The following is a 26360-nucleotide window of genomic DNA, read 5'->3' as shown; positions in this document are numbered from 1 at the left end:
AAGCTAACCGCAGCTCGTACTTGTGTTTGTGTGCTGCACCGTGACTTAAAGAACGGCATCTTTAGTCACGTTTGCTTTCAGTTTGTTAGAGAGACCCTCTCCCCGTTGACTGTGTAGTTTGGAGAGCGAGTGTGGGACAATATAATGAGCTTAGTTGCGTGCTACTGTTGCTACGTCGCTGCGAGGGACCCAGACAGCGCTAGGTTGGCGTGTCCATTGCACGCGCTCACGGACTAGTCGACAGAGAGGTGACCCAGGACGAGGCTGGTTCTCCTCTCGCTCCAGACTGGACCTCCTGAGTCGTGCTAAAGGAAGCACGGCCGTGCTTTCCTCTCCCCATCTCTACTCCACAACGGGAGGTGCCCCCCCCCCTCCGACGCCCCCTTTGTATCCAGCAGTTTCAACTCACCACCACACCCCTAAGTGCACCACCTATTCATCAGGACCGCAACAGACAATCTTCTGGCCCAGCCAAGGGGCCCAGGTTGGACTGTGTGTGTGTGTGTGATTGGTTTAGTGTGGGTTGTTCAAATGGGGAGGTAGTGTGTGAGTGGGGAAGAGTGTATGAGTGTAATCAATGTCTGATTATTGTATTTTAATCCGGTTATTGTAAAGTAAATTGTTCAACTTTATAAGCCGTCTCCTCTCGCTCTCTCTTAGAGTAGATCCTTACATAAATATTGAATAATTCGAGTCATCCCAATAAGGTCAAATACAGTCCTTTACAGGCTCCCGTACAACGGTATTATATATATATATAAATATAAATGTGGAAGTAGTGTCAAAGCGCTTTGAGTACCTTGAAGGTAGAAAAGCGCTGTACAAGTACAACCCATTTATCATTTATATACATACATACCCCGCCTTCCACCCGATTGTAGCTGAGATAGGCTCCAGCACCCCCAGCGACTCCGAAAGGGATAAGCTGTAGAAAATGGATGGATGGATATACCGTATTTCCTTGAATTGCCGCTGGGGCACTAATTAATTTAAAACTTCTTCTCACTTCTGCACTTACCAAAAGCATGCGGTAAAAGTAAGCATGTAACTTAGATATTAGGTTTCACTATGTAAAAGCGCTTTGTGTCACTAGTGAAAAGCGCTGTATAAATATAATTCATTTCACTAATTCACACGATTGATGATCATTCATTTTTAAATGGTGGTGTTAAAAAGCAAACATATCTCCATCTTTAGTGATAAATGTGTCCCCCGGATGAACATGTGTCACAAACATTGTATTAGATGATATGTGGATGTTGTGCTTACTTGGACTGTGATGAAGCTGTGAGGACTCAGGTGGTTTGTCTTCATGCTCTTCAGTCTTCACAGAGACAACAGTCAGTGGAAACTTGCTGACATCAGCCTCCTCCTGCCCTACAAGACACTCTCCCTCCTGACTGATCCACACTTCCTCCTCTTCCTCTTTAATGTGGGGGGGCTGTGGATCCTCCTGCTGCTGAAGGGGACGTTCTTCTTGACGAGCGTTCATCTGTTGGACGTCCGCAAGACAACACAAACAAACTTCAGCTCAGATGTGTCAAATATTTTTTAGACCATCAAATATAATATTTTCCAAGTGGACTGACACCACTTTGTGGTGATGTTCTTCTACACATGGAATAATCATCAGTTATTGATTATTATGAATTGTGTCATTGATCCTATTTTCTGCATTTACATTAATTATTGATAAAAAGTAACAACTTACAGAAAACCTCCTGCTGGGATTTTAATACCGTCATGACTGCATGAAGTCAGTCTGCACGTATAAAAGTTTCATTGTGCTGCAGCATCAAGTGACGCCAACTGGCTCCTCCCACTACCAACCTACCAGCCAACCTTGACGTGCACCTCCAAAATAGTCCCACCTCACATCAACGGTGACCAGGACTACAGAGCTGTGGTCGGTTGGCTTTACTTTTACGCGCAATATCCTCTCCTTGTTTTTCCTTCTGCGAAAGCAACATTTTTAGCCCAACAGAAAACAAACAGAAGTACAGCGAAGCACGTGGAACAAGTGCCAGTGAGTGTGGCCGTGCGATACTGTTGGGGGATAGTATGTTGGTTGAACCTTTTAATGTTGATGCTGTAAAGCGTTTTTGAGTACACTGAAAAGCGCTATACCAAATAAAATATATTATTATTATTATATAAGGTAGAAAAGCGCTATACAAGTACAACCCATTTATCATTTTATTTATACCATGTGACTTATTCCAGACTTAAAGTACAAGACGTTCGTTTCTTTCTAGTAACAAATGTTTAATGTCTTTAAGCGTGACTGTAATATACAACAAAAAACAGTTAAATTATTAAATAAGTCAATATAATTCTCATAGAGAACATATAAAATACACTCCTCAGAAAAAACGCTCGCATTTGCTACAAAGGCCTGCTAGCGGGCTAAAGCTAGCACGTTAGCTTCGAACAACATATGAGGTAAATAAGATAAATAATATGAAAATATATCATGTATATTACCTCATAAGCCGCGTGTACAAGAGAGGAGTGGAATATATTCTTCCTATTGTTACACCAGCAACTCTTTTTTGTCTTCTGTGGCCGGGCGAAGGAAGTGTGCACCACTCACTATTGTCCCAGTGAAACACGTGTTTGAAGGAAGTGTGCACCACTCACTATTGTCCCAGTGAAACACGTGTTTGAAGGAAGTGTGCACCACTCACTATTGTCCCAGTGAAACACGTGTTTGAAGGAAGTGTGCACCACTCACTATTGTCCCAGTGAAACACGTGTTTGAAGGAAGTGTGCACCACTCACTATTGTCCCAGTGAAACACGTGTTTGAAGGAAGTGTGCACCACTCACTATTGTCCCAGTGAAACACGTGTTTGAAGGAAGTGTGCACCACTCACTATTGTCCCAGTGAAACACGTGTTTGAAGGAAGTGTGCACCACTCACTATTGTCCCAGTGAAACACGTGTTTGAAGGAAGTGTGCACCACTCACTATTGTCCCAGTGAAACACGTGTTTGAAGGAAGTGTGCACCACTCACTATTGTCCCAGTGAAACACGTGTTCGGCAAACATTTGTTCCGCGGTTGAGAACACTTCGATGACGTCACACAGGAGGAAGCACAAAACAAGATGGCGTCTGGCGGAGAATACGTTGGTTTGGTTATTATGGTTTCTAGGTCTTAATTACAACGTACATGTGCACATTTGTGTCGTTTAACAGAGTAAACGTCGTTATTAATTGTTTGTATGCGGATACATTAGTCTGAGTGCACTTTGACGTGCTAGCCTAGCCTGCTGGTTAGCTTAGCTTGTTAGCTGCTAACAAAGAGAGGCGGAAGTGATCGACACATCAAAGCAGAGATCCAATGTAAGTGTAAAGTGTTTTTATTGTGTGAACATGTCTACATTACAAATGATGTGAGTGTTGCTGAATCAGCGACTAACTGCTGCCGTTGAAGAAATATTTGTGATGTTAGAAAAAAAAAATGATAGAAAAGTACAAGGAGGAACTTTGTCCAACAAAAGAGGAGAAGGAGCGACAACATCAACTACTGGACGCTGTTTTCAAGGAACATCAAGTTGTGTTACACATCCATTCTTCTATCCATCTTCTTCTGCTTATCTGAGGTCGGTTCGCGGGGGCAGCAGCCTAAGCAAGGAAACACCAGTCTTTCCTCTCCCCAGCCACTTCATCCAGCTCTTCCCGGGGGATACCGAAGCGTTCCCAGGGCAACCGGGAGACATAGTCTACCCAACGTGTCCTGGGTCTTCCCGTGGCCTCCTGTCGGTCGGACGTGCCCTAAACACCTCCCTAGGGAGGCGTTCGGGTGGCATCCTGACCAGATGCCCGAACCACCTCATCTGGCTCCTCTCGATGTGGAGGTGCAGTGGCTTTACTTTGAGCTCCTCCCGGATGGCAGAGCTTCTCACCCTATCTCTAAGGGAGAGCCCTATTTCGGCTGCTTGTACCCGTGATCTTGTCCTTTCGGTCATGACCCAAAGCTCATGATCATAGGTGAGGATGGGAACGTAGATCGACCGGTAAACTGAGAGCTTTGCCTTCCGGCTCAGCTCCTTCTTCACCACAACGGATCGATTCAGCGTCCGCATTACTGAAGAAGCCGCACCGATCCACCTGTCGATCTCACCATCCACTCTTCCCTCACTCGTGAACAAGACTCTGAGGTACTTGAACTCCTCCACATGGGGCAGGGCACTCCACCCTTTTCCGGACTAGAACCTTGGACTCGGACTTGGACGTGCTGATTCTCATCCAAGTCGATTCACACTTGGCTGCGAACCGATCCCGTGAGAGCTGAAGATCCTGGCCAGTTGAAACCATCAGGACAACATCATCTGCAAAAAGCAGAGACCTAATCCTGCAGCAACCAAACCGGATCCCCTCAACTCCTTGACTGCGCCGAGAAATTTTGTCCATAGAATCGGCGCCTTGGCGGAGTCCAACCCTCACTGGAAAAGTGTCCGACTTACTGCCGGCAATGCGGACCAAGTTCTGACACTGATCATACAGGGAGCGGACCGCCACAATCAGACAGTCCGATACCCCATACTCTCTGAGCACTCCCCACAGGACTTCCCGAGGGACACGGTTGAATGCCTTCTCCAAGTCCACAAAACACATGTAGACTGGTTGGGCAACCTCCCATGCACCCTCAAGAACCCTGCCCAGAGTATAGAGCTGGTCCACAGTTCCACGACCAGGACGAAAACCACACTGTTCCTCCTAAATCTGAGGTTCGACTGTCTGACTTAGGCTCCTCTCCAGTACACCTGAATAGACCTTTCCGTGAAGGCTGAGGATGCTTCTACATATTGACACAAATATATAAAAAACACTAACCTTGTGACGGATGCTTTTGCAATTGTTTTATTTGATCTTTCCCAACACCTGGTGGCCACAATAATTCATGAAGTCAAGCTCATGGCAAAGAATGTTGGCTAACGCAGACTTGTTTGTTACTGGATACTTGCTATCAGACTTTTGTTTTGGAGACTTTGTGTACGTATTAAGCAACTATAATTATTTGATATGCTTAAAAGTGCTGTTTTAGCTTAGCTGTTGTGTAGCTGCTCGCTCCTTGTAGCTTACAGCAGGTGTGTCCAAAGTGCAGCCCATAACTATGTTTTTAATTGACAACGGGGAATTTTGAAAATGTGGTATTTGCGTGTCGGTCCAATCAGCAGCAGTTACGCCCTGTTTCATCATTGGACCTAAGTCTTTGGCTTGGTAGGCGGGTACGAGGCTACCAAGCCAGGTGGTACGAGCACGAGCACGGAGGAGCCTTTGTAGTGGTGTCGCAGCTCAGTGGTCGTGCCGTCAGGTAACACCAGGAAGGTTCCTTCTGTGCGATATTGACCGGTGCTTTTTTCTCCCTGGACTCTGACTTCATATCTGGTGTTGTCCTTCAGACCTCGGCCAAGAAGCCACGTAAACAGTGTGAAGAATGTGGGCGATAAGAGTGTGTGTGCGTGGGCATGAACTTGCACCCACTTTCAACTGGAACTCAGGACATATGATTAGTTGCACGGCCTATTCTTATCTATATTAAACATTTCTTAATCACTTCATCCTTCATTATCTTAATTGTATCCCAACTTCATCCATCCATCCATTTTCTACCGCTTATTCCCTTTCGGGGTCGCGGGGGGCGCTGGCGCCTATCTCAGCTACAATCGGGCGGAAGGCGGGGTACACCCTGGACAAGTCGCCACCTCATCGCAGGGCCAACACAGATAGACAGACAACATTCACACTCACATTCACACACTAGGGACCATTTAGTGTTGCCAATCAACCTATCCCCAGGTGCATGTCTTTGGAGGTGGGAGGAAGCCGGAGTACCCGGAGGGAACCCACGCATTCACGGGGAGAACATGCAAACTCTACACAGAAAGATCCCGAGCCTGGATTTGAACCCAGGACTGCAGGAACTTCGTATTGTGAGGCAGACGCACTAACCCCTCTTCCACCGTGAAGCCCAACTTTAACTACCTGTAAAAATGAGTGACTTATTGTTGTCCATTTGTAAATAAATTGTTTTTCTAAATTATAGTCTCCTCACTTGAACCAGACAGTCATTAGGACAAAAGACCTTGCGAGGACTTTGCCCTTTAAAAGGTAAAGCCCAAAAAAGGACAGTATTAAGATGAGTTCATCACATCTGCTATGAGGCATTTTGTTATTGATATATTTTTATTTTGTTACTTGGGGCGGTATAGCTCGGTTGGTAGAGTGGCCGTGCCAGCAACTTGAGGGTTCCAGGTTCGTTCCCAGCTTCTGCCATCTTAGCTGTTGTGTCCTTGGGCAAGACACTTTACCCACCTGCTCCCAGTGCCACCCACATTGTTTTAAATGTAACTTAGATGATGGGTTTCACTATGTAAAGTGCTTTGAGTCACTTCACATGACATGTTGTTGTTCTATTTTGTAATATCAAGGGGAACTGCACTTTTTGGAATCATTCACAGTCCCTATGTAAGGTAAAGTTAAGTTCCCAACAGTAGTCACACACTAGGTGTGGTGAAATGATCCTCTGCATTTGACCCATCCCCAAGTTCACCCCCTGGGAGGTGAGGGCAGCGGAGGCCGCGCTCGGGAATCATTTGGTGATTTAACCCCCAACCCTTGATGCTGAGTGCCAAGCAAGGAGACAATGGGTCCCGTTTTTATAGTCTTTGGTATGACTCGGCCAGGATTTGAACTCACGACTCTCCAGTCTCAGGGCAGACACTCTAACCACAAGGCCACTGAGCAGGTCGATGGTTAATGCATCCTAAATAGAAAATAAACCTTAGCAAAAGTTAGCTAACAATTAAATCATTGGTAGCCCTTCTATTCTGCCTATAAAGTGTTCTAAATAACATCCTAAAACCTCCTTCAACATTTTAAATACACACTGTAAGTATATATGTAATGTACGAACATTCTTATTAAAGGGGAACATTAGCACAATTTCAGAAGGGTTGAAACCAATAAAATTCACTTCCCAGTGGCTTGTTTTTTTTTTCGAATTTTTTTTCAAAATTTTACCCATTATGGTATATCCCGAAAAAAGGCTTTAAAGTGCCTGATTTTCGCTATCTGTATATCCACCCGTCCATTTTCCTGTGACGCCAATACAAACAAACATGGTGGATAGAACAGAAAGATATAGCGATATTAGATCGGATTCAGACTCGGATTTCAGCAGCTTAAGCGATTCAACAGATTACGCATGTATTGAAACAGATTGTTGGAGTGTGGAGGCAGATAGCGAAAACGAAATTGAAGAAGAAACTGAAGCTATTGATTCATATCACGACAGACAGCGGCAACGAGTACGAATTCGGTGATCGCCTTCTAACCAACGATTGCATCTTTTGAACACTGGAACAACTTAAATCCGTCGATTGGTATGTGTTTGTTTGGCATTAAATGTTGGTGGAGGGAAAGGCTGGATGCAAATATAGCAACAAATGAGGCATAATGATGCAATATGTACATACAGCTAGCCTAAATAGCATGTTAGCATCGATTAGCTGGCAGTCATGCCGTGACCAAATATGTCTGATTAGCACATAAGTCAATAACATCAACAAAACTCACCTTTGTGATTTCGTTGTCTTTATCGTTGGAAATACATCTGCTTTGAGTGTCGCAGGATATCCACACATCTCTGTGCCATCTCTGTCGTAGCAGCGCTATCGTCTGTAAAATGTGCGGAACAAACGAGGGAATTTCGCATCTTTTGACCACTGGTGTACTTGAATCCGTCGATTGGTATGTGTTTGTTTGGAATTAAATGTGGATGGAGGGAAAGGCTGGATGCAAAAATAGCTACAAATGAGGCATAATGATGCAATATGTACATACAGCTAGCCTAAATAGCATGTTAGCATCGATTAGCATGCCGTGACCCTAATGTTTCCAAGGTACGGAAAACAGTCGAAAAAACGGAAAATAACAGAGCTGATTTGACTTGGTGTGTGTAATGTGTTTGAGAAAATGGCGGATTGCTTCCCGTTGTAACGTCACGGGTGAAAGCTCATTGCTCCGGCAGTGAACAATGGAAGGGCGTTTCAATCGCCAAATTCACCCTTTTAGAGTTCGGAAATCGGTTTAAAAAACATGCGGTCTTTTTTCTGCAACATCAAGGTATATATGGTATATGATTGATAATAGAAGAATTTTAAAAGAGGTTACAAAAGCTCCTAATTTGGCAGCTGACATATGCAGTAACATATTGTATCATTTGTAATTGTATTATTTTGTCGAAACAATTCTTTTTAATGTACTTGTTTATTTACTGTTAATATCTGGTTACTTTATTTGAGAAAATATTACTGGAAGTGATGTAATATTTTACTGCATATTTCAGCAACCAAATTAGGAGCCTGTGTAGCCTGTTTTAAAATGGTTCTATTATTAATTCAATACGAAATAATATATGGTAAAATTAATTTTAAACCAAATTGTCTATCCATAGTAAAAAGTCCTGTTATTCTGGTTGGTTTTTATTTTCCTGTGAAAAATGTTGTAAAGAGCAGCGTGTTTGTGCATCACTGAGATTTCAAGACAGTTCATACGATAACTTGTTTTTCCTAAGTACTGAATGCATTGTGTGACTGAGCAGAGATGGATGTTTCTCAAACTCGTGTTTGTCTTGCAGACGTCTGTGAAGAACATCTTCACCCTGAGCAACAGAAGTGGAGCTTCAGGATGCGGACGGAGGAGCCACCGCCCTCCCACATTAAGAAGGAAGAGGAATACCAACTGATCCCCCATTTTAAAAATGAAGAGGAACACCAACGGATCCCCCATTTTAAAGAGGAGAGAGAAGACCCACTCACACTCCATTTTAAAGAGGAAGCGGTGGATCCACTAAGCCTTCACATTAAGGAGGAAGAGGAGGACCCACTGACCCCTCACATTAAAGAGGAAGAGGAAGAACACAGCATCAGTCAGCAGGGAGAGCATCTAGAAGGACTGGAGGAGGTTGATGTCACCAAGATGCCAGTGACGTCTGTGAAGAACATCTTCTCCCTGAGCAACAGAAGTGGACCTTCAGGATGGAGCCACAGCCCTCCCACATTAAAAAGGAAGACGAACACCCACTGATCCCCCATTTTAAAGCGGAAGAGGATGACCCACTGACCACTCACATCAAAGAGGAAGAGGAGGACCCATTGACCCCCCGTTTTAAAAAGGAAGCGGTGGATCCACTGAGCCCTCACATTAAGGAGGAAGAGCCACTGATCCCTCACATTAAAGAGGAAATGGAGGACCAACTGACCTCATACATTAAAGAGGAAGAGGAGGACCCACTCACCCCTCAAATTAAAGAGGAAGAGGAGGAACACAGCATCAGTCAGCAGAGAGAGCATCAAGAAGGACTGGAGGGGGTTGATTTCACCAAGATGCCAGTGACTGGTGTCCCTGTGAAGAGTGAAGATGATGAGGTGAAAGGTGAAAGTGAGGAGAGGGGAGGGGGGGAGCCTCCAAGCAGCAGCTCAACACAACACATGACAACAGAAGCTGATGGAGACCACTGTGGAGGATCACAAGCAGACAAGCTCTTAGCTCCACTATCAGATAGTGAGGACACAACGTCACACTCTCCTCACACTGATGATGAAGACTCTAAAGATGATAAGACATGTCACACTGACAACACTCACTTCACATCTTCTCACTGTCACAAAACTTTTAAATACCATTGTAGTCTGAAAAGACACATGAGAACACACACTGGAGAAAAACCTTTTTCATGTTCAATCTGCGGTAAAGATTTTACTCATAGGCACCATTTAAAAGCACACATGAGAACACACCTTGGAGAAAAACCTTTTTCGTGTTCCATCTGCGGTAAAGATTTTAATCAAAGACAAAATTTGAAAGCACACATGAGAACACACACTGGAGAAAAACCTTTTTCATGTTCAAACTGTAGTACAGGTTTTACTCAAAAGCAAAATTTGAAAACACACATGAGAATACACACTGGAGAAAAACCTTTTATATGTTCAGTATGTGGTAAAGATTTTAGGCAAAGGCACTATTTCAAAGTACACATGAGAACACACACCGGAGAAAAACCTTTTATATGTTCAGTCTGTGGTAAAAGTTTTATAGAAAGACAGCAATTAAAAGCACACATGAGAACGCACTTTGATAAAAAAACATACTCCTGTTCAAGCTGCAACAAAACCTTTCGTCACCTAATCACTCTTAAAGTACACATAAGAACACATACAGGAGAAAAAACTTTTTCATGTTTAATCTGCAGTAAAGATTTTACTGGAAGGCAATATTTCAAAATACATATGAGAATACACACTAGAGAAAAACCGTTTTCTTGCTCAGAATGTGGCAAACGTTTTGTAATAAAGCAAACATTAAAAGTACACATGAGAATACACACTGGAGAAAAACCTTTTTCCTGCTCAGAATGTGGTAAAAGTTTTGCAATAAATCAAAGTTTAAAAATACACATGAGAACACACACCGGGGAAAAACCTTTTTCATGTTTAATCTGCGGTAAAGATTTTACTCTAAGGCCCCATTTCAAATCACACATGAGAACGCACACTGGTAAAAAACCATACTCCTGTACAAGATGCAATAAAAGGTTTCGTCATCCAAACTGTCTTACAGTACACATGAGAAGACACCCAGGAGAGAAAGTGTTGAGTTGCAGTGTGTGTGGTGAAAGATTGTCTTCTAAGTACCAGTGTAAGAAACACAAGTGTGCTGGTGAGAACAAAAGCAGCAAATGAAACTGCAGGATTTGAAATAAACTGTCAAAACTTTAACTTTGACCTTCTAAGAACATCAGCACATCGATTCTAACAGTTATAGATTATATATTTTAAATTATTTCCTTTTTTTCAGTCAAGTACATGTTTTAATATACGACATTGTGTACTTTTATTTATAAACAAACAACACTTTGACTGTAAAGGTGAGAATAAACAGGAGAAAACATGTTACAAATACGTTTTATGTGTATAGAGAGATTTAGAAATCAATTTTAACTTTTAATGATGTTATAGATGAACTCCTTTAAATGATGTACATATTTGTTTTACATGTGTTCATACCTTTGCTTTTGAATACTCATAAATACCTCTTAGTTCATATTTACTGGTTCACTACTGAAACATCTTCTGGACCACTTCTGGAAGCATATTATTATTTACTTTATACATCATTTAAACAGTTGTCTTTTATACAATATCATTTACTTTTAAAATGTGTGACTTAATAAAGGATTTGTTGGGTCTCGATAATCCATTCTTTTAATTATCTTTGTTACTCTCTTTCTTAATACGATTATTTTTTTATATGCATGTCCCCTTTATGCAATAAGTAGATGAGATAAAATATCAACATTATATGTGGAAGGTTATGAAGAGTAATTTTGTTTTTAATAATCTACATTTCTTATTAAAAAAACTACACATGACAATTGTTTTTTTGAAGTTGTTCATGATTTTTTTCTACCACTTGTCCCTTTCATTTATATGTATAGCAAACATGTCCGCCAAAGGGTGTTGCGTTTTGGAGAAAGTCCTTCTGTCAGAGTGCTGATCAACACAGTAAAGAGGAACCCAAAGATGCACAGGACGCTGAGTAAAACACTTCTTTTACTGCGGAAATCTACTCACAAAAACAATCCAAACAGGAGGTAAGAAAAAGCGACGGTGCGAAAGAGAGAAGACAAAATGTGCATCGTGGAAAAAAGAACAAAAGATACTTATAAACAAAAATAAACTCAACTTGGTTTGGAGTTACAAGATGTGCACACTACCAAACAACACCAAGATGGATGGCACTGGGAATGGCCAAGGGAGGAAAATATTGGAAGCATAAAATCAGGTGGCGGGGAGCGGATTCACCGAGTGCCATCCGGCTGTCAAGGTGCTGCTTAAAGGCCTACTGAAAGCCACTACTACAACCACGCAGTCTGATAGTTTATATATCAATGATGAAATATTAACATTGCAACACATGCCAATACAACCGGTTTAGTTTACTAAATTGCAATTTTAAATTTCCCGCGAAGCATCCTGTTGAAAAGGTTGCGGAAGGATGACGCGTATGATGACGCGTGCGCGTGACGTCACGGGTTGTAGCGGACATTTTCTTCCACACCGATCACAGCTACAAGTCGTCTGATTCAATCGCATAATTACACAGTATTCTGGACATCTGTGTTGCTGAATCTTTTGCAATTTGTTCAATGAATAATGGAGACTACAAAGAAGAAAGCTGTTGGTGGAAAGCAGTGAATTGTGGCCGGCTGTAGCAACACAAACACAGCCGGTGTTTCTGTGTTTACATTCCCTAAAGATGGCGATGAAGCTCAAGCGAACACGGTTGGATTGGACCACACACACAAAGTACAGTGTATTATGCAGCCATCATTTCGAAAGATCGTGTTTCGAAGAGGGTCCCTTGCGAAGGGCAGAGATGGGCATCGCCACCACCTGTCGACTGCTGCTAAAGAAAGGTGCGGGGCCAACTATTTTCAACAGACCACAAGCAGCCATTAGTGGCAGTGCTTCCACAAGTTCAGACCATCCCACGCCGTCCACAAGTGGACAGACCATGCACATGAGGTCTGCATTTGCCAAAAGGGAAAAGGAGAGGGTAAGGATCTTAATTTCTAGTTTCCATAGTCATACTCACAGACATATATAGTCATAGACTACTCCATGAACAATGAAATAAATTAATAATAAAATAGTCTACATATAATTATTGCTCCAAGATCTAGTCAAATTCCTCTGCAGTATAAAGTATCATACATTTACTGACATTACTGTCAATAGATTACAACAGACCAGTGGTTTTCAAATGGGGGTACACTTGTTTAACAGTGCAAAATATTGCTCATTTGTAGTGGTCTTTCTTGAACTATTTGGAAAAAAAGATACAAAAATAACTAGTGATTCAATTCTAAATCAAGATTTCTACACATAGAAGTAATCATCAACTCAAAGTGCCCTCTTTGGGGATCGTAATAGAGATCCATCTGGATTCATTAACTTCATTCTAAACATTTCTTCACAAAAAAAAAAAAATCTTTTACATCAATATTTATGGAACATGTCCACCAAAAAATTAAGCTGTAAACACTGAATATTGCATTGTTGCATTTATTTTCACAGTTTATGAACTTACATTCATATTTTGTTGAAGGATTATTCAAAAAAATATATTTATAAAGGATTTTTGAATTGTTGCTACAAAACAGCTTCATTATTGCAGGACATCAATCTTTAATAAACAGTTTAATACAAAAATATTTGAATTCAAATCTACAAACAAATTATTCATTGTATGGATGCATGACTGAATAAAGTGTCTTTTACTTTTTACAGTTCGCACTGAAAATGTATGTCTTCTCATCCATGGGAATGCTGTGCAGGTATGTTTCCACACTAATCTAAGAGTCACTATGTGTGCCTTACTTTAGTACTTTTGCATATAATAGGTTGATTGGCAACACTAAATGTTCCCTAGTGTGCAAATGTAAGTGTGAATGTTGTCTATCTGTGTTGGCCCTGCGATGTGGTGGCGACTTGTCCAGGGTGTAAACCGCCTTCCGCCCAATGTAGCTGAGCTAGGCACCAGCTTCCCCCGCGACCCCAAAGGGAATAAGCGCTAAAAATGGATGGATGGATATATAACATCATTAAACATACACATTGAAATGTATCTGTTCTCCCTGCTGAGTAAAGTACACAATGTGTAATTATTACATTATTCTGTTCCCACACCTAGGAACCTGCTTGCTGGGCTGCACTGGAATGAAAACTCCAGCCGCCCTACAGCCACTACAAAAGCAGGTGCTGAGCGCTATGCAGTACGCTACCCGAAGTATAAAGCAGGGGGCCATGTGGTCAAGAACATGGCGACAGAGCCAACATACCGTAAGTGTAGAGGACACAAAACACGTAAACACTCGACACTTTGTATCATGATAAGTTTATTATGTTGTGAACAGGAAAATGTACAATTGTAATTTGCAGGCTACGTAGACGACTTGATCAGGGAGGTTTTTGCTGGCTGCAGACAGACCCCTGACGAGAGAACGTCAGGGGTCTGGCGTGGCGCAGTGGGAGAGTGGCCGTGCGCAACCCGAGGGTCCCTGGTTCAAATCCCACCTGGTACCAACCTTGTCACGTCCGTTGTGTCCTGAGCAAGACACTTCACCCTTGCTCCTGATGGGTGCTGGTTGGCGCCTTGCATGGCAGCTCCCTCCATCAGTGTGTGAATGTGGAAGTAGTGTCAAAGCGCTTTGAGTACCTTGAAGGTAGAAAAGCGCTATACAAGTACAACCCATATATAGAACACCAGTCAGCGTCACCGTGGATGTGCCTCCCTTCCTCTGCGATGAACTGGAGAGACAAGGAGGAAGCCATCGCCCAGCACAGGAGTCACTTTGCTAAGCGTTAACTACAGTGGCCATGTGGATTCTGTTGCAGTCACTGCACGTCTTGGAACCCGGTGTAGTCCATCCATGGAAATGTTGTTCTGATCTTATGTACTACACAAGCTGGTAGTGCCACCCTTATCTCCTTCCCCAGATATCCCCAGCAGAAGCGGACAAACTGTTGATATGCTGTGTATCGTCTCCACCTGGAAGTACAAAATAGTTAATAGCAAATTATGGCACCTGTTATTATCCAGACATGGATACACGGTGACTCACTGTTCTCTGAGATGCAAAAGACATTGTCATGCATTCTATTCATTTGTCATTTACTGTTGCAGTACATCGTAAATATTGTTGACATCTACAGTCCATGTATGTACTACTTCTATGATATATAATGTCATGTACATTGTAGCACAGTACATTTCACAGAATAAGAATACGATAAGTAATTGCTCATTCAGACTTATCTTCCAAAGGTTGATAGAATAAAGAATAATTTAAACCTCTCTCATTTTGCTGTTGCTGCGGCACACCATATTACTGTTTGTAGGCGTAATACGCTGTCTGCAGCACCCATTCATCCAGACACAGATTGAAAGCCAGGGTGGTCTCAGATGCACGTCTCCACCCCTTCCTGCTCCATGGTTGTGGCCACTGCCTGTATCTCATGACAGCAGGCACACTCAGCCACTGTCTCCATGTTCACGCAGTTGTGACATGTACACCTGGAAATAGAAATATTCATAATAATTGTAAATCAATTCATATTTTTGACACCTGCAATCTGCATACATGTGCTAAAATTAAAATGATCATTGTCTTGTTGTGGATCTTATTAATCTACATGTTTTTTTTTACGTGCATGTTTTTAATATTGGTATATGGAGCTGAGGCCCATAGGAATAATGTCTCCCGGCTGGCCTGGGAACGCCTCGGGACCCCCCCGGGAAGAGCTAGACGAAGTGGCTGGAGAGAGGGAAGTCTGGGCTTCCCTGCTTAGGCTGAAGCTGCGGATAAGTGGAAGAAGATGGATAATTAGTTTTGACATTGTGTCAAAGATAGATACTTAGTCCTGTGCCTGGGGTGTAAGTTGTAACACTAACAATAACAGTGCAAGACTAGGCCACAAGCTAAAACTAGTCTATAAATAAATACCATTTTACCATTCTGTATTCTGAAGGCGATCTATGTGGTGTGCTACTCCAGCATCAATATCATCAGCGTCCTCCTGACCGTCACTGTCAGCGTCGGGTTCAAAACGGTATGGCTCTATCCCTTGTTGGAGCTGGCCGAGTAGTAGCTGCCACCCCCATGGCTGCCATGGCGCCTCTCACAGCATCTTCCCTATTTGAATCGCTCCCACTGGCCTCTAATCCTTCACTCTCACTTTCCTCATCCACAAATCTTTCATGCTCGCTCCAATTAATGGGGAAATCGTCGCTTTCTCGGTCAGAATCGCTCGGGCTGCTGGCGTCCATGATTGTAATTAAAGTGTGGATGTGAGGAGTCGGACAATCTGTGATGTCACGCGCACAACTTCCGGGAAAGGCAAGGCTTTTTTTATTAGCGACCAAAAGTTGCGAACTTTATCGTCGATATTCTTTACTAAATCCTTTCAGCAAAAATATGGCAATATTGCAAAATGATCAAGTATGACACATAGAATGAACCTGCTATCCCCGTTTAAATAAGAAAATCTCATTTCAGTAGGCCTTTAAGTCCTGTCGGTTTGCTATCAAACTTCTGGCATTCAACTGAACAATGAACATGGCGTTGGATTGTGGTCACATGACTCAGTCTCATCCACTCTCTGTAGTTCACATTGCACCGGTTCCCATGATAGTTCTTTTACATTTAAAAACTTTGCTGCTGCTTTGACCATTATTTTGATCTTCTCAGTCTTATTTCTTGCCTGTTCTGTACAGTTTATTATATATGCCGGGAAGACAACTAGTTTGTCCATAGAAATTCCTGTATTTGTTGTTTTTTATCACTTGAACTGTTCTCACTTCTGCCTTGTTCTCCACTATCTTGTTATCTTACTTTAACTGCCTCTGCATATGTAATATTTCTTTCTACTTTGATATGCTGTACTTCTGTTGCTTGTTTCCTTCTGACACAGCCCCCATATGCTGCTGTGTGATTCCCCCACAGTTCATCTGTTCATGACTTCCACATTGTCCATACTCCTGCTCCCCTCCACACCTTCCACATCTCATCTTGGCATGACACACACTAGCAATGTGCCATAGTGTTGCCACTTAAAACAAGGTACTGGGGGTGGGACGTAAAGTCTAATGTAGAAGTTTAAAAACCCTATTTTGATTCTTTCCGGGAGGATTCCCTCGACAAAAGTGCACTAGCACAGATTCGCTCTCCGTCGTTTCTAAATGCCATCAAACTCATCATCATTGTGACAGTTCCCCCTTTTATTTCTCTTTTCAAATCTTTTAAGTTTTCTTTTTCATTTTCTCACTTCTATTATTTCCTTCAGTATCTTATTGCACAGCTTTTGCAATCGCAAAGCCTCGATTTTTACATTTAATCAAAAGACTTCTGTCCTTTAGCACTTTGGCCATCTCCACCTCTCCAATGTCCTTCTTTCATCCCTTAACCTGTGTCATCAAACTAATATCTTTCATGTCTTCATCTGACTTCAATTCATATATAATCTTGCAATTATCTACCATAATCGTTTTCCTCCTTTCTACTCTCTTAGCGCTCTACTTTCCTTCATGACCTCCTCTCCCCTTCTTTCCTCTCTCCCCTCTAGTCCTATCCATGTCCATACCTTCCTCATACATCAGCTCACTATCCCCTTCCATCTCTTTTTAAGCAGCTACCAGAAATCCATAGCTGGGTAATGGTGAGGTTTAATGAAACAAAAACAAAAAAAAAATCTCCTGAAACCAAAACTAAAAATGAACTAAACCTCTGTTCTGTACATCATTGTCCAAGTGACATTATATTGTCATCTTCCTCTTTATGCCATTTCCTCAAGGTGACAGAAAAACATAATACAACCTGCCAATCATGTGATTCTACCATGTTGGCAAAATACAAACACACAATATATTGACATATATAACACACAAAACATGGAATTAGAAGTGAACAGTACCCATCCCTACCAGCAAGTGTTGTTGTACTGGAAACTAATTTACAAACACAACTTCATCACACACAATACTCCACTATGGAATTGTTCGTACATTAAAATGAGAAACAAATCCATCTGGTTTGAAAAAGGCATTTGGTCACTGATGCACTTATTGAGTGATACAAATATTTTAATATTTGAAGATTTCATTAAGTACGACCTGCAAGTAAAAACTATTACACATTTTAAAAAGGCTTTCATTCAAAATATTCTAGTTACTGCATATTTTTAAATTATTTACTATTTCTTCTTTATTATTGTTTTGTCTGGAACAAAAAACTACTCATAAATTAAAAGTTTCCATTCTTTCTAAGGCAAAAGAGTCAATTTAAGAAAAAAAAAGATGGAATTGACCACTTAAAATAATTTTTGGGATGTTGTTTTGCAATTGAAGACAACACTTGTTGGTTCTGTGATTGGGAAACACAATAAACAGTTTATTTTAAGAATGTATGCAAAGTAAATCTCTGTGGGATGATGTACAATATTGGCTTTTGTCTGACACTCCAAACTTTGACTGATATTGATGTTGTTTTGGGGATGTTGAAAAAGAAAAACATTGTTTTTAAAACAAAATACTGGATTTATTTGATATATCCACAAATGTATGTTCGTAAAAACAAAACCACCTTTCACCCCAAAAAAAAAAATCTGCCATTTTCTCTCACTTTTATATTGCATAAAGGTCTGGGGACATACATATAAAACAATCACAACACAATCATCATATTACAGAGTAATAACGATAATGAATAAAATACATTATAGAGACCCTGTGATGTTTGGCTGGCATGGTGTTGCGGGTCGTTCTCTCAAGATGCAGTTCGGGCTCGGACACAGCGTAAGGTAAGAAATATAGATTTATTTAAACTTATAAAACAGACTAAGAACAGAAAAACTGGCACGAGGCACAAAAGGCAAAACCAACAGAACTAGCATAAGAGCTAGAAAAAAACAAAAGCATAGCGCAGAAGCTAGCAAGTACTAAGGAGGTTTTACCAGAATCGGGAATCAGCGTCGTCACTCTAAACATTTCTTCAGAGAAAATAAAATCCTTAACATCGATATTTATGGAACATTTCCACAAAAAAATCTAGCTGTCAACACTGAATATTGCATTGTTGCATTTCTTTTCACAGTTTATGAACTTACATTCATATTTTGTTAAAGTATTATTCAATAAATATATTTATAAAGGATTTTTGAATTGTTGCTATTTTTAGAATATTTTTTTAAAATCTCACGTACCCTTTGGCATACTTTCAAGTACCCCCAGGGGTACGCGTACCCCCATTTGAGAACCACTGATCTACGGGATTATTAACAAGTAGAAATACAAATATGTTATACTTCAATATTTCATATGAATCGGTCTAAAATTGTATGATGAACATACACAAAATATATATTTATATATGAGTGTGTGTATACATACACACAAGTTTATTGCATGCAAAATATGTATTTCATTGTTTACTCTCATCTTTTTACTCAAATTGTTCTGTCAATTTTTTAATAAAAGTACACAATGTTGCATATTAATGCATGTACTTGACTGAAAAAAACGATAATATAAAATATCTAATCTATAAATGTAGAAGCATATAAAACAGATTGTTAGACAAACAACAATGTCACACATGTTATATGTGCTGATGTTGTTAGAAAGTCAAAATGAAAGTCTGGACAGTTTATTTCAAATCCTGCAGTTTCATTTGCTGCTGCTGTTCTCACCAGCACACTTGTGTTTCTTACACTGGTACTTAGAAGACAATCTTTCACCACACACACTGCAACTCAACACTTTCTCTCATGTGTCTTTCAAGCTTTGATCGTTCACCAAAGCTTCTGTTGCAGATTGAACAGGAATGTGATTTTTCACAAGTGTGTTCTCATGTGTTTTTTTAAATTCTGACTTTGTGTAAAACCTTTACCACAGATTGAACAAGAAAAAGGTTTTTCACCAGTGTGTGTTCTCATGTGTTTTTTTAAATCCTGACTTTGTGTAAAACCTTTACCACAGGTTGAACAGGAAAAAGGTTTTTCTCCAGTGTGTGTTCTCATGTGTACTTTCAAATCTTGACTTTGTGTAAAAACTTTACCACAGATTGAACAGGAAAAAGCATTTTCTCCAGTGTGTCTTCTCATGTGTACTTTTAAATATTGACTTTGTGTAAAACATTTACCACAGGTTGAACAGGAAACAGATTTTTCACCAATGTGTGTTCTCATGTGTCTTTTCAAAGTATTACGGTGTGCAAAACCTTTACCACAGATTAAGCAGACAAAAGGTTTTTCACCCTGTGTGTTCTCATGTGTGATTTCAAATGTTCACTTAGAACAAAACCTTTACTACATACTAAGCAAGAAAAAGGTTTTTCACCAGTGTGTCTTCTCATGTGTACTTTCAAATTCTGACTAAGTCCAAAACCTTTACCACATACTGAGCAAGAAAAAGGTTTTTCTCCAGTGTGTGTTCTCATGTGTGCTTTCAGATCACAATGGTATTTAAAGGTTTTGTGACAGTGAGAAGATGTGAAGGGAGTGTTGTCAGTGTGACATGTCTTATCATCTTTAGAGTCTTCATCATCAGTGTCAGGAGAGTGTGACGTTGTGTCCTCACTATCTGATAGTGGAGCTAAGAGCTTGTCTGCTTGTGATCCTCCACAGTGGTCTCCATCAGCTTCTGTTGTCATGTGTTGTGTTGAGCTGCTGCTTGGAGGCTCCCCCCCTCCCCTCTCCTCACTTTCACCTTTCACCTCATCATCTTCACTCTTCACAGGGACACCAGTCACTGGGAACTCCTCCAACCAGTTAGGCTGACTGATGCCCTCTTCCTCCTCTTCCTCTTTAATGTGCGGCGGCTCTTGGACCTCCTCTTCCTCTTTAAAGCAGGGGGTCAATAGGTCCTCCTCTTCCTTTTTAATGTGAGAGGTCAGTGGGCCCTCTTCTGCATTTTTGATGTGTAAGTTCAGTGGGTCCTCCGCTTGCCCTTTAATGTGAAGGGTCAGTTTAACATTATGGGTCTGTGGCGTCTCGTCTTCCTCTTTAATGTGGGGGGGATGTGCCTCCTCTCTTCCCTCTTTAATGTATTGGTAATGTGGTACCTCTTCATTGACTGCTAGTAAAACCTTTACTACAGGTTGAATAGGAAAAAGGTTTTTCACCAATGTGTGTTCTCATGTGGACTTTCAAACTCTGATTTTGTGCAAAACCTTTACCACAGGTTGAACAAATAAAAGTTTTTTCTCCAGTGTGTGTTCTCTTGTGTCTTTTCAGACTACGACGGTATTTAAAAGTTTTGTGACAGAGAGAAGATGTGAAGTGAGTGTTGTCAGTGTGACATGTCTTATCATCTTTAGAGTCTTCATCATCAGTGTCAGGAGAGTGTGACGTTGTGTCCTCACTATCTGATAGTGGAGCTAAGAGCTTGTCTGCTTGTGATCCTCCACAGTGGTCTCCATCAGCTTCTGTTGTCATGTGTTGTGTTGAGCTGCTGCTTGGAGGCTCCCCCCCTCCCCTCTCCTCACTTTCACCTTTCACCTCATCATCTTCACTCTTCACAGGGACACCAGTCACTGGGAACTCCTCCAACCATTTAGGCTGACTGATGCCCTCTTCCTCCTCTTCCTCCTTAATGTGCGGCGGCCCTTGGTCCTCCTCTTCCTCTTTAAAGTAGGGGTTCAGTGGGTCCAGCTCTTCCTTTTTAATGTGAGGTGTCAGCAGGTTCTCTTGCTCCTTAAAGTGAGGGGTCAGTGGGTCCTCCTCTTCATTTTTGATGTGTAAGATCAGTGGGTCCTCCGCTTGACCTTTAATGTGAAGGGTCAGTTTAACATTATGGGTTTGTGGCGCCTCGTCTTCCTCTTTAATGTGGGGGGGCTGTGGCTCCTCTCCTCCCTCTCTGATGTGTTGGGAATGTGGTACCTCTTTGTCCTCATGTATGTTGGGGGACTGTGGTTCTTCCTCCTGCTCACGAGGAAGATGTTCTTCATCAACGTCTGCGGGACAGGAGAAAACAAACATTCTTGAGAAAAGTCCAGCTTTGCTCAGTCACATGAGACATTGTCCTGCACCAACATATGATCTCACAATCTCATCAGTTTCCCCTCACAGCAGTCAGGGTACTTCCAGCTGACACATGAAGAAGACCTTCAGGGGAATGCCTTCCCAGGCCAACCTCAAATCCACCTTATTCATATAAAAACATCCTAAAAGTCATTCCTGCAATCCTTAATGGTAGACGCCATACGTGAAAGTGTGCTGTTGTCCCTCTGAATAAGTCATACACACACAGGAAATAATGTACCACATGCCAGCCTCCACGCAGTAGTACTAGTGATGAGCTCCCCCTGCTGGTGGACTATAATTACAGTGATTTTCACATACATCTTTAGAGACATGTCTGCTCTACAAAAGCATGAGCATAGTCAACATCCGTCCATCCATTTTCTACCGCTTCTCCCATTCCGGTTACGCATATTGGCCAAAAAACAAGGCATCTGTTTTGCTTTCATTTAGATAGTGTCGCTACTAGGGCTGGGCGATATTGCCTTTTTTTAATATCGCGATTTTTTTTAGGCCATATCGTGATATACGATATATATTACGATGTTTACCTTTTTATTATTAATAATAATGGATTGGATTAATTTAGTGTGTTTCTAGACACTCAAATTGCGTTACTCTGAGAACTGAGAAGGCATCATTCATACAGTCCACACATTCTGTATGGTAAGCTACATTTAATTATGATAATAATGATCAGATGAGGCAATTGTTCAAGGAATTGCATGTGAATGCTGAAATTTAACTGAAATGCTGACAGAATGTAGTATGAATGTAAGAATAGTTTGAATGTTGAAATGGTTTAAATGTTGAAGAGTTTGAATTTCCAGGAAAACCGGAATTTGGTTTGGAACTTGGGAAAGTGTTAGTTTGAATGTCCAGGATGAGTGGAATGTGTTGATGTTGGAAAGGTTTGAATAGGTTGAAAAATGTGGGGATGGTGCAACTTGGACACATGTCACTCCGGTGGGTGTACGGATGTGTGGAAGGTACGTAGACACAGAAAACTCCCCCACAAGCATGTTTGTGTGATTGACAGAAATATTTCAAGTCAATGTCCAGAGGTATTAAAACATTAGTCAATCAATCAGACAAACGGTCAATGAACTTTGCAGTCATGGATACACTGTGTGTTTATTTTCTCCGGCTGCGGCTCTCAAACTGCATACAAAATGTCTTCTTTTGTTCATTTGGTCCGAAAGCGTATAAAAGCGCTGCCTCGATACGGCAAAAATAAAGCGGGTCTGGAGGCCCAAACGTTGCCATTCTTTTGTGAGTGTAGGCGTGTAGTCCTTATGTGACATCATCACGTCACCTTCATGAGGAAGCTGAGCTTGTTTCATACACGACTCCCCTCAGCCGTCTCCACTCCAACATGCATGAGCAGCTAACTTGGCTAACATTAGCAGGTCTGGTGACCTACGGTGGCCTAGGATGGACAAACCAGACAATTCTCACAAGACCACAACTCTTCATCTCTCACCTTTCCAAAGTAATAATCCAATCAATAATCACTGAACTCAACAAAAAAAATAAGGCATATTATTTCAACAATGACTTACGGAGTCAAAGAATTGGCTAATATAACAAAATCTACTGTTCATTGCAGAATATCAGGGAAACTGACATAAATGTAAGAGAAATGTTGTCATTGTGAGCAGAAGCAAAGTTTTTAGGGAAAATAATGTGTTCTCGACCACTCATTCATCCTATAAACACTCAACCGTCCCATCCTTGAGGCGGTCATTCGAAATAGCGACTAAACTACGAAGCTAAAGCTATTAAAGAAAATCCATACACCCACAACACATCTCATCTGCTTGTGTTGTTGTGAACGACATCATCCATGTTGCAACAGTCGCAACTGTCGCCTCCACACATCAAGCTGAGAACAGCAACACACTTTCCCCTTCACAATAATAGGTATATTATTAATAAAAGTTTAAAGAAAAAAACCTTACACAAGCATAATTAACTTATTGATGCATTTACACTATTATACTTTGACCCAAAGTAGGGGTCAAAATTGTCCAAAGATTTATTGCACAAATAAATGTGAGCGATTCTGCATTTAATTAAACAGGAAAGAAAAAAACCTTTGCTTTGGTGACCTTCAAAACTTGCCTTGGTACCCTAAAATATGAGCCCTCCTTTAAGGCATCACTTGTCTTGACCTTAAAAAGTAAAAATTTGAGGCCTGTCTATGATGGGCCTTTTTCCCATACATCCATCCATTTTCTACCGCTTGTCCCTTTTGGACTCACAGGGGGGCAGAAGGCAGGATACACCCTGGAAATTTCCATAAAACCTTTACACTATTTATTTAAATCGTATCCTAACTAAACATGTATCCTCCAGTTTGTGGCTATTGTAAGGCATATTTCCAGAGGATATGCATTTTTACAGCATGTTTTAAAGAGATAGCGATTAAAATATGACTTCTGGGTATATTATATTGATCAACTAATTATTATTTAGGGGGCTTAATGAGCGGAATAGAGGCGCTCCCATTGACTCAATGGATACATCTAGGATAGTTAAGATTTTGCTGACGTTTCTTTAGAACTTAGAATGCATAAAATAAAAAACAAAACATGTTATTGTTTAACATAAGGTTCGTGAACGATAGGCAAAGTTAAAAGAAAAAATCTGATCCCCTTTGATTTGTTTTCTACATCCTGTGAACGGGTTGATGCTGTGGTGAAAGTGAGAAAATAAATGCATGTCGGGAAAATGAAAATTTCAGCAAAAATGGCTGGCAAACGTTTTAAAACCTGGTTAAAGATACACATGGCAGAAAGGCATGTGTATGTTGTAAAATGATGGTAGAATTAGCTTTATTATTTGTGTCATGCCCCCGGCCCGGCTCTGACTTGTTCCACCACTGACAGTTTGTAGTACAAATGGACTGGGATATGTAACTCATCTTTAGTAGTTACATTCCACAGAACACAGACAACCACGTGGTTGCAAGACCACGTTGCAAGTAGCAGACGGAATGCATCATCCTCACAAGACAACACAACTTCTTATACACAATATATTGCAGAAAAGTGTTAATAATGAAATATAAAGTTAGTAAAGATGTGAGAGTAAGAAGTCAACAAACCTGTTCTGTGTAACACAACTTGATGTTTCTTGAAAACAGCGTCCAGTAGTTGATGTTGTCGCTCCTTCTCCTCTTTTGTTGGACAAAGTTCCTCCTCATACTTTGCTATCCTTCTTTCGCACATTTTCACACAATCACAACACTTTACTCTCACACTTGATCTCTACTTAGCGATGTGTTGATAACTTCTGTGTCTTCTGTTAGCAGCTAACAAGCTAAGCTAACTAGCCAGCTAAGCTAACTAACAAGCAAAGATAGCACGAGAAGCGGCACAGTGCTTCTAGCGCATCGAGACCACTTTATCCTTAAATAATGAATCAAAGATGTATTTTATACGACGTAAATATTATAAACTGGAGAACAAATAATAAGACTTACTTATTAGTCGTACTTGCGGCTTTCTGCGTCGATGTGCTTTCACGACAGTTGGCACACTTCCGCTACCTTCTGTTTACGCCGGAAGCTGGGAATGACGTCACAGCCGAGTGGACGAAGAGGCAAAATATTGCCTGCTGTCACTGTTACCATGCTTTTCTTTCCTGTAATATTTATTTGAATAACAATGTGATATAAAAGAGTGTCTTGTTTTTTTAAAAATAAATTCAAAGTATATCAAACAAAGCTTTAATGTTGGGGTTCAGTGGCGCCCCCGTGCGACATTCATTGCAATGACAAGAGTGAAAGTGCTAGAAATTGTAGCGATATTACTGCCTGAATTATTTAAATTCACCCTTCCACGTGTTTTTATTGTTGTTACCTACACCTCATTCCTACTTGCTCATTTCATCCAAAATACTCTCATTTATTTCTTCTCATTATTATTGACGCTCTTCTCTTTTCAACAACATCAATCAGTGAATAGTTTGCATCTTCATTTGTTGCTCAAACTTTTATTAACGAGTCAAACTTGTTCAAGTTGTCTCACTTTAACAGCAACATACATCAAACTTTTTACTTTAGCATTTCCGGAATCGTTGGTTTCATTTCTAAATAAGAAAATAACAATAAATAATCCAGGAAACAATGAGAAGTATCAGTTATGAGATGAGATGTAGATCAGAATATTTTAATGTACACAAAAATAACTCTATTGGTGGGAATTATTCCGAAATAATGGATATAATTGACCCCAAAGGGACAAGCGGTAGAAAATATTAAAATAAAATAAGAGTACACAGATCCAGTTACAATAAAAGAAAGGAAAAATGGAAAGAGAGGGAAAAAAAAGTTCTCAAACTGATAACATGAAAGATGAACTCTTAAGTGTAAAAAGTGACTTTAGCGGCAAATAGCTGTCTCGTCAGCTGATGCGCGTGCTCGTAACCTCAGCGACCTGGCAACCAGCCAAAACCCATTTAAAAAAATAAGATAAAGTAATATTTTATGGTAAAGTACATCGGCACCCCCTATTCACCTTGGCAACCCCAGGTAAAATATAGTTCAGCCAGTCTGTTTATATGATCACCCCATCTATTCACGTTCACGCGCAGAAAGAGCGCCGCGCGCTCCCGTCTCACCTGCTGGTGCGCGAGCCCGATAATTAGAGAGCTGCGTCTAATCAAGGAGAGCATAAGTCAGAAGACGCCACCGCAGCACAGAAT

General features: G+C 40.9%; 3 protein-coding genes across 4 annotated transcripts in view; 1 reads left to right on the top strand and 2 right to left on the bottom strand.

Annotated features, from left to right (window-relative positions):
* LOC133546870 (oocyte zinc finger protein XlCOF8.4-like) overlaps positions 1 to 2618 on the bottom strand; it is an 80899-nt gene extending 78281 nt beyond the window's left edge. The window contains exons 1-2 of the mRNA XM_061892719.1: positions 2485 to 2618; positions 1270 to 1492 (exon numbers count right to left, since the gene is read on the bottom strand). Coding sequence (XP_061748703.1) covers positions 1270 to 1492 — 223 coding nt within the window. The 5' untranslated portion in view covers positions 2485 to 2618. The remainder of the gene's footprint in view (positions 1 to 1269; positions 1493 to 2484) is intronic.
* LOC133546862 (gastrula zinc finger protein XlCGF57.1-like) overlaps positions 1 to 11178 on the top strand; it is a 67839-nt gene extending 56661 nt beyond the window's left edge. The window contains exon 2 of the mRNA XM_061892700.1: positions 8648 to 11178. Within this exon, the coding sequence (XP_061748684.1) occupies positions 9048 to 10754 (1707 nt within the window). The 5' untranslated portion in view covers positions 8648 to 9047 and the 3' untranslated portion in view covers positions 10755 to 11178. The remainder of the gene's footprint in view (positions 1 to 8647) is intronic.
* A 6822-nt stretch (positions 11179 to 18000) lies between these two features.
* The window catches only part of LOC133546879 (zinc finger protein 62 homolog), a 29416-nt gene continuing 21056 nt past the window's right edge, over positions 18001 to 26360 (bottom strand). Inside the window, exons 1-2 of one of the 2 annotated variants that reach the window (XM_061892731.1) lie at positions 24760 to 25120; positions 18001 to 21583 (exon numbers count right to left, since the gene is read on the bottom strand). In XM_061892731.1, coding sequence (XP_061748715.1) covers positions 20697 to 21583; positions 24760 to 24883 — 1011 coding nt within the window. In that variant the 5' untranslated portion in view covers positions 24884 to 25120 and the 3' untranslated portion in view covers positions 18001 to 20696. Of the gene's footprint in view, positions 21584 to 24759; positions 25121 to 26360 lie in introns of those variants that run through there. The other variant, XM_061892732.1, reaches the window with a different exon arrangement.

The sequence above is a fragment of the Nerophis ophidion genome, unplaced genomic scaffold (genome assembly GCF_033978795.1).
Source record: "Nerophis ophidion isolate RoL-2023_Sa unplaced genomic scaffold, RoL_Noph_v1.0 HiC_scaffold_46, whole genome shotgun sequence".
Taxonomy (NCBI): domain Eukaryota; kingdom Metazoa; phylum Chordata; class Actinopteri; order Syngnathiformes; family Syngnathidae; genus Nerophis; species Nerophis ophidion.
The sequence above is the reverse complement of the archived record's forward strand: the minus strand, read 5'-3'. Positions and strand labels throughout refer to the sequence as shown.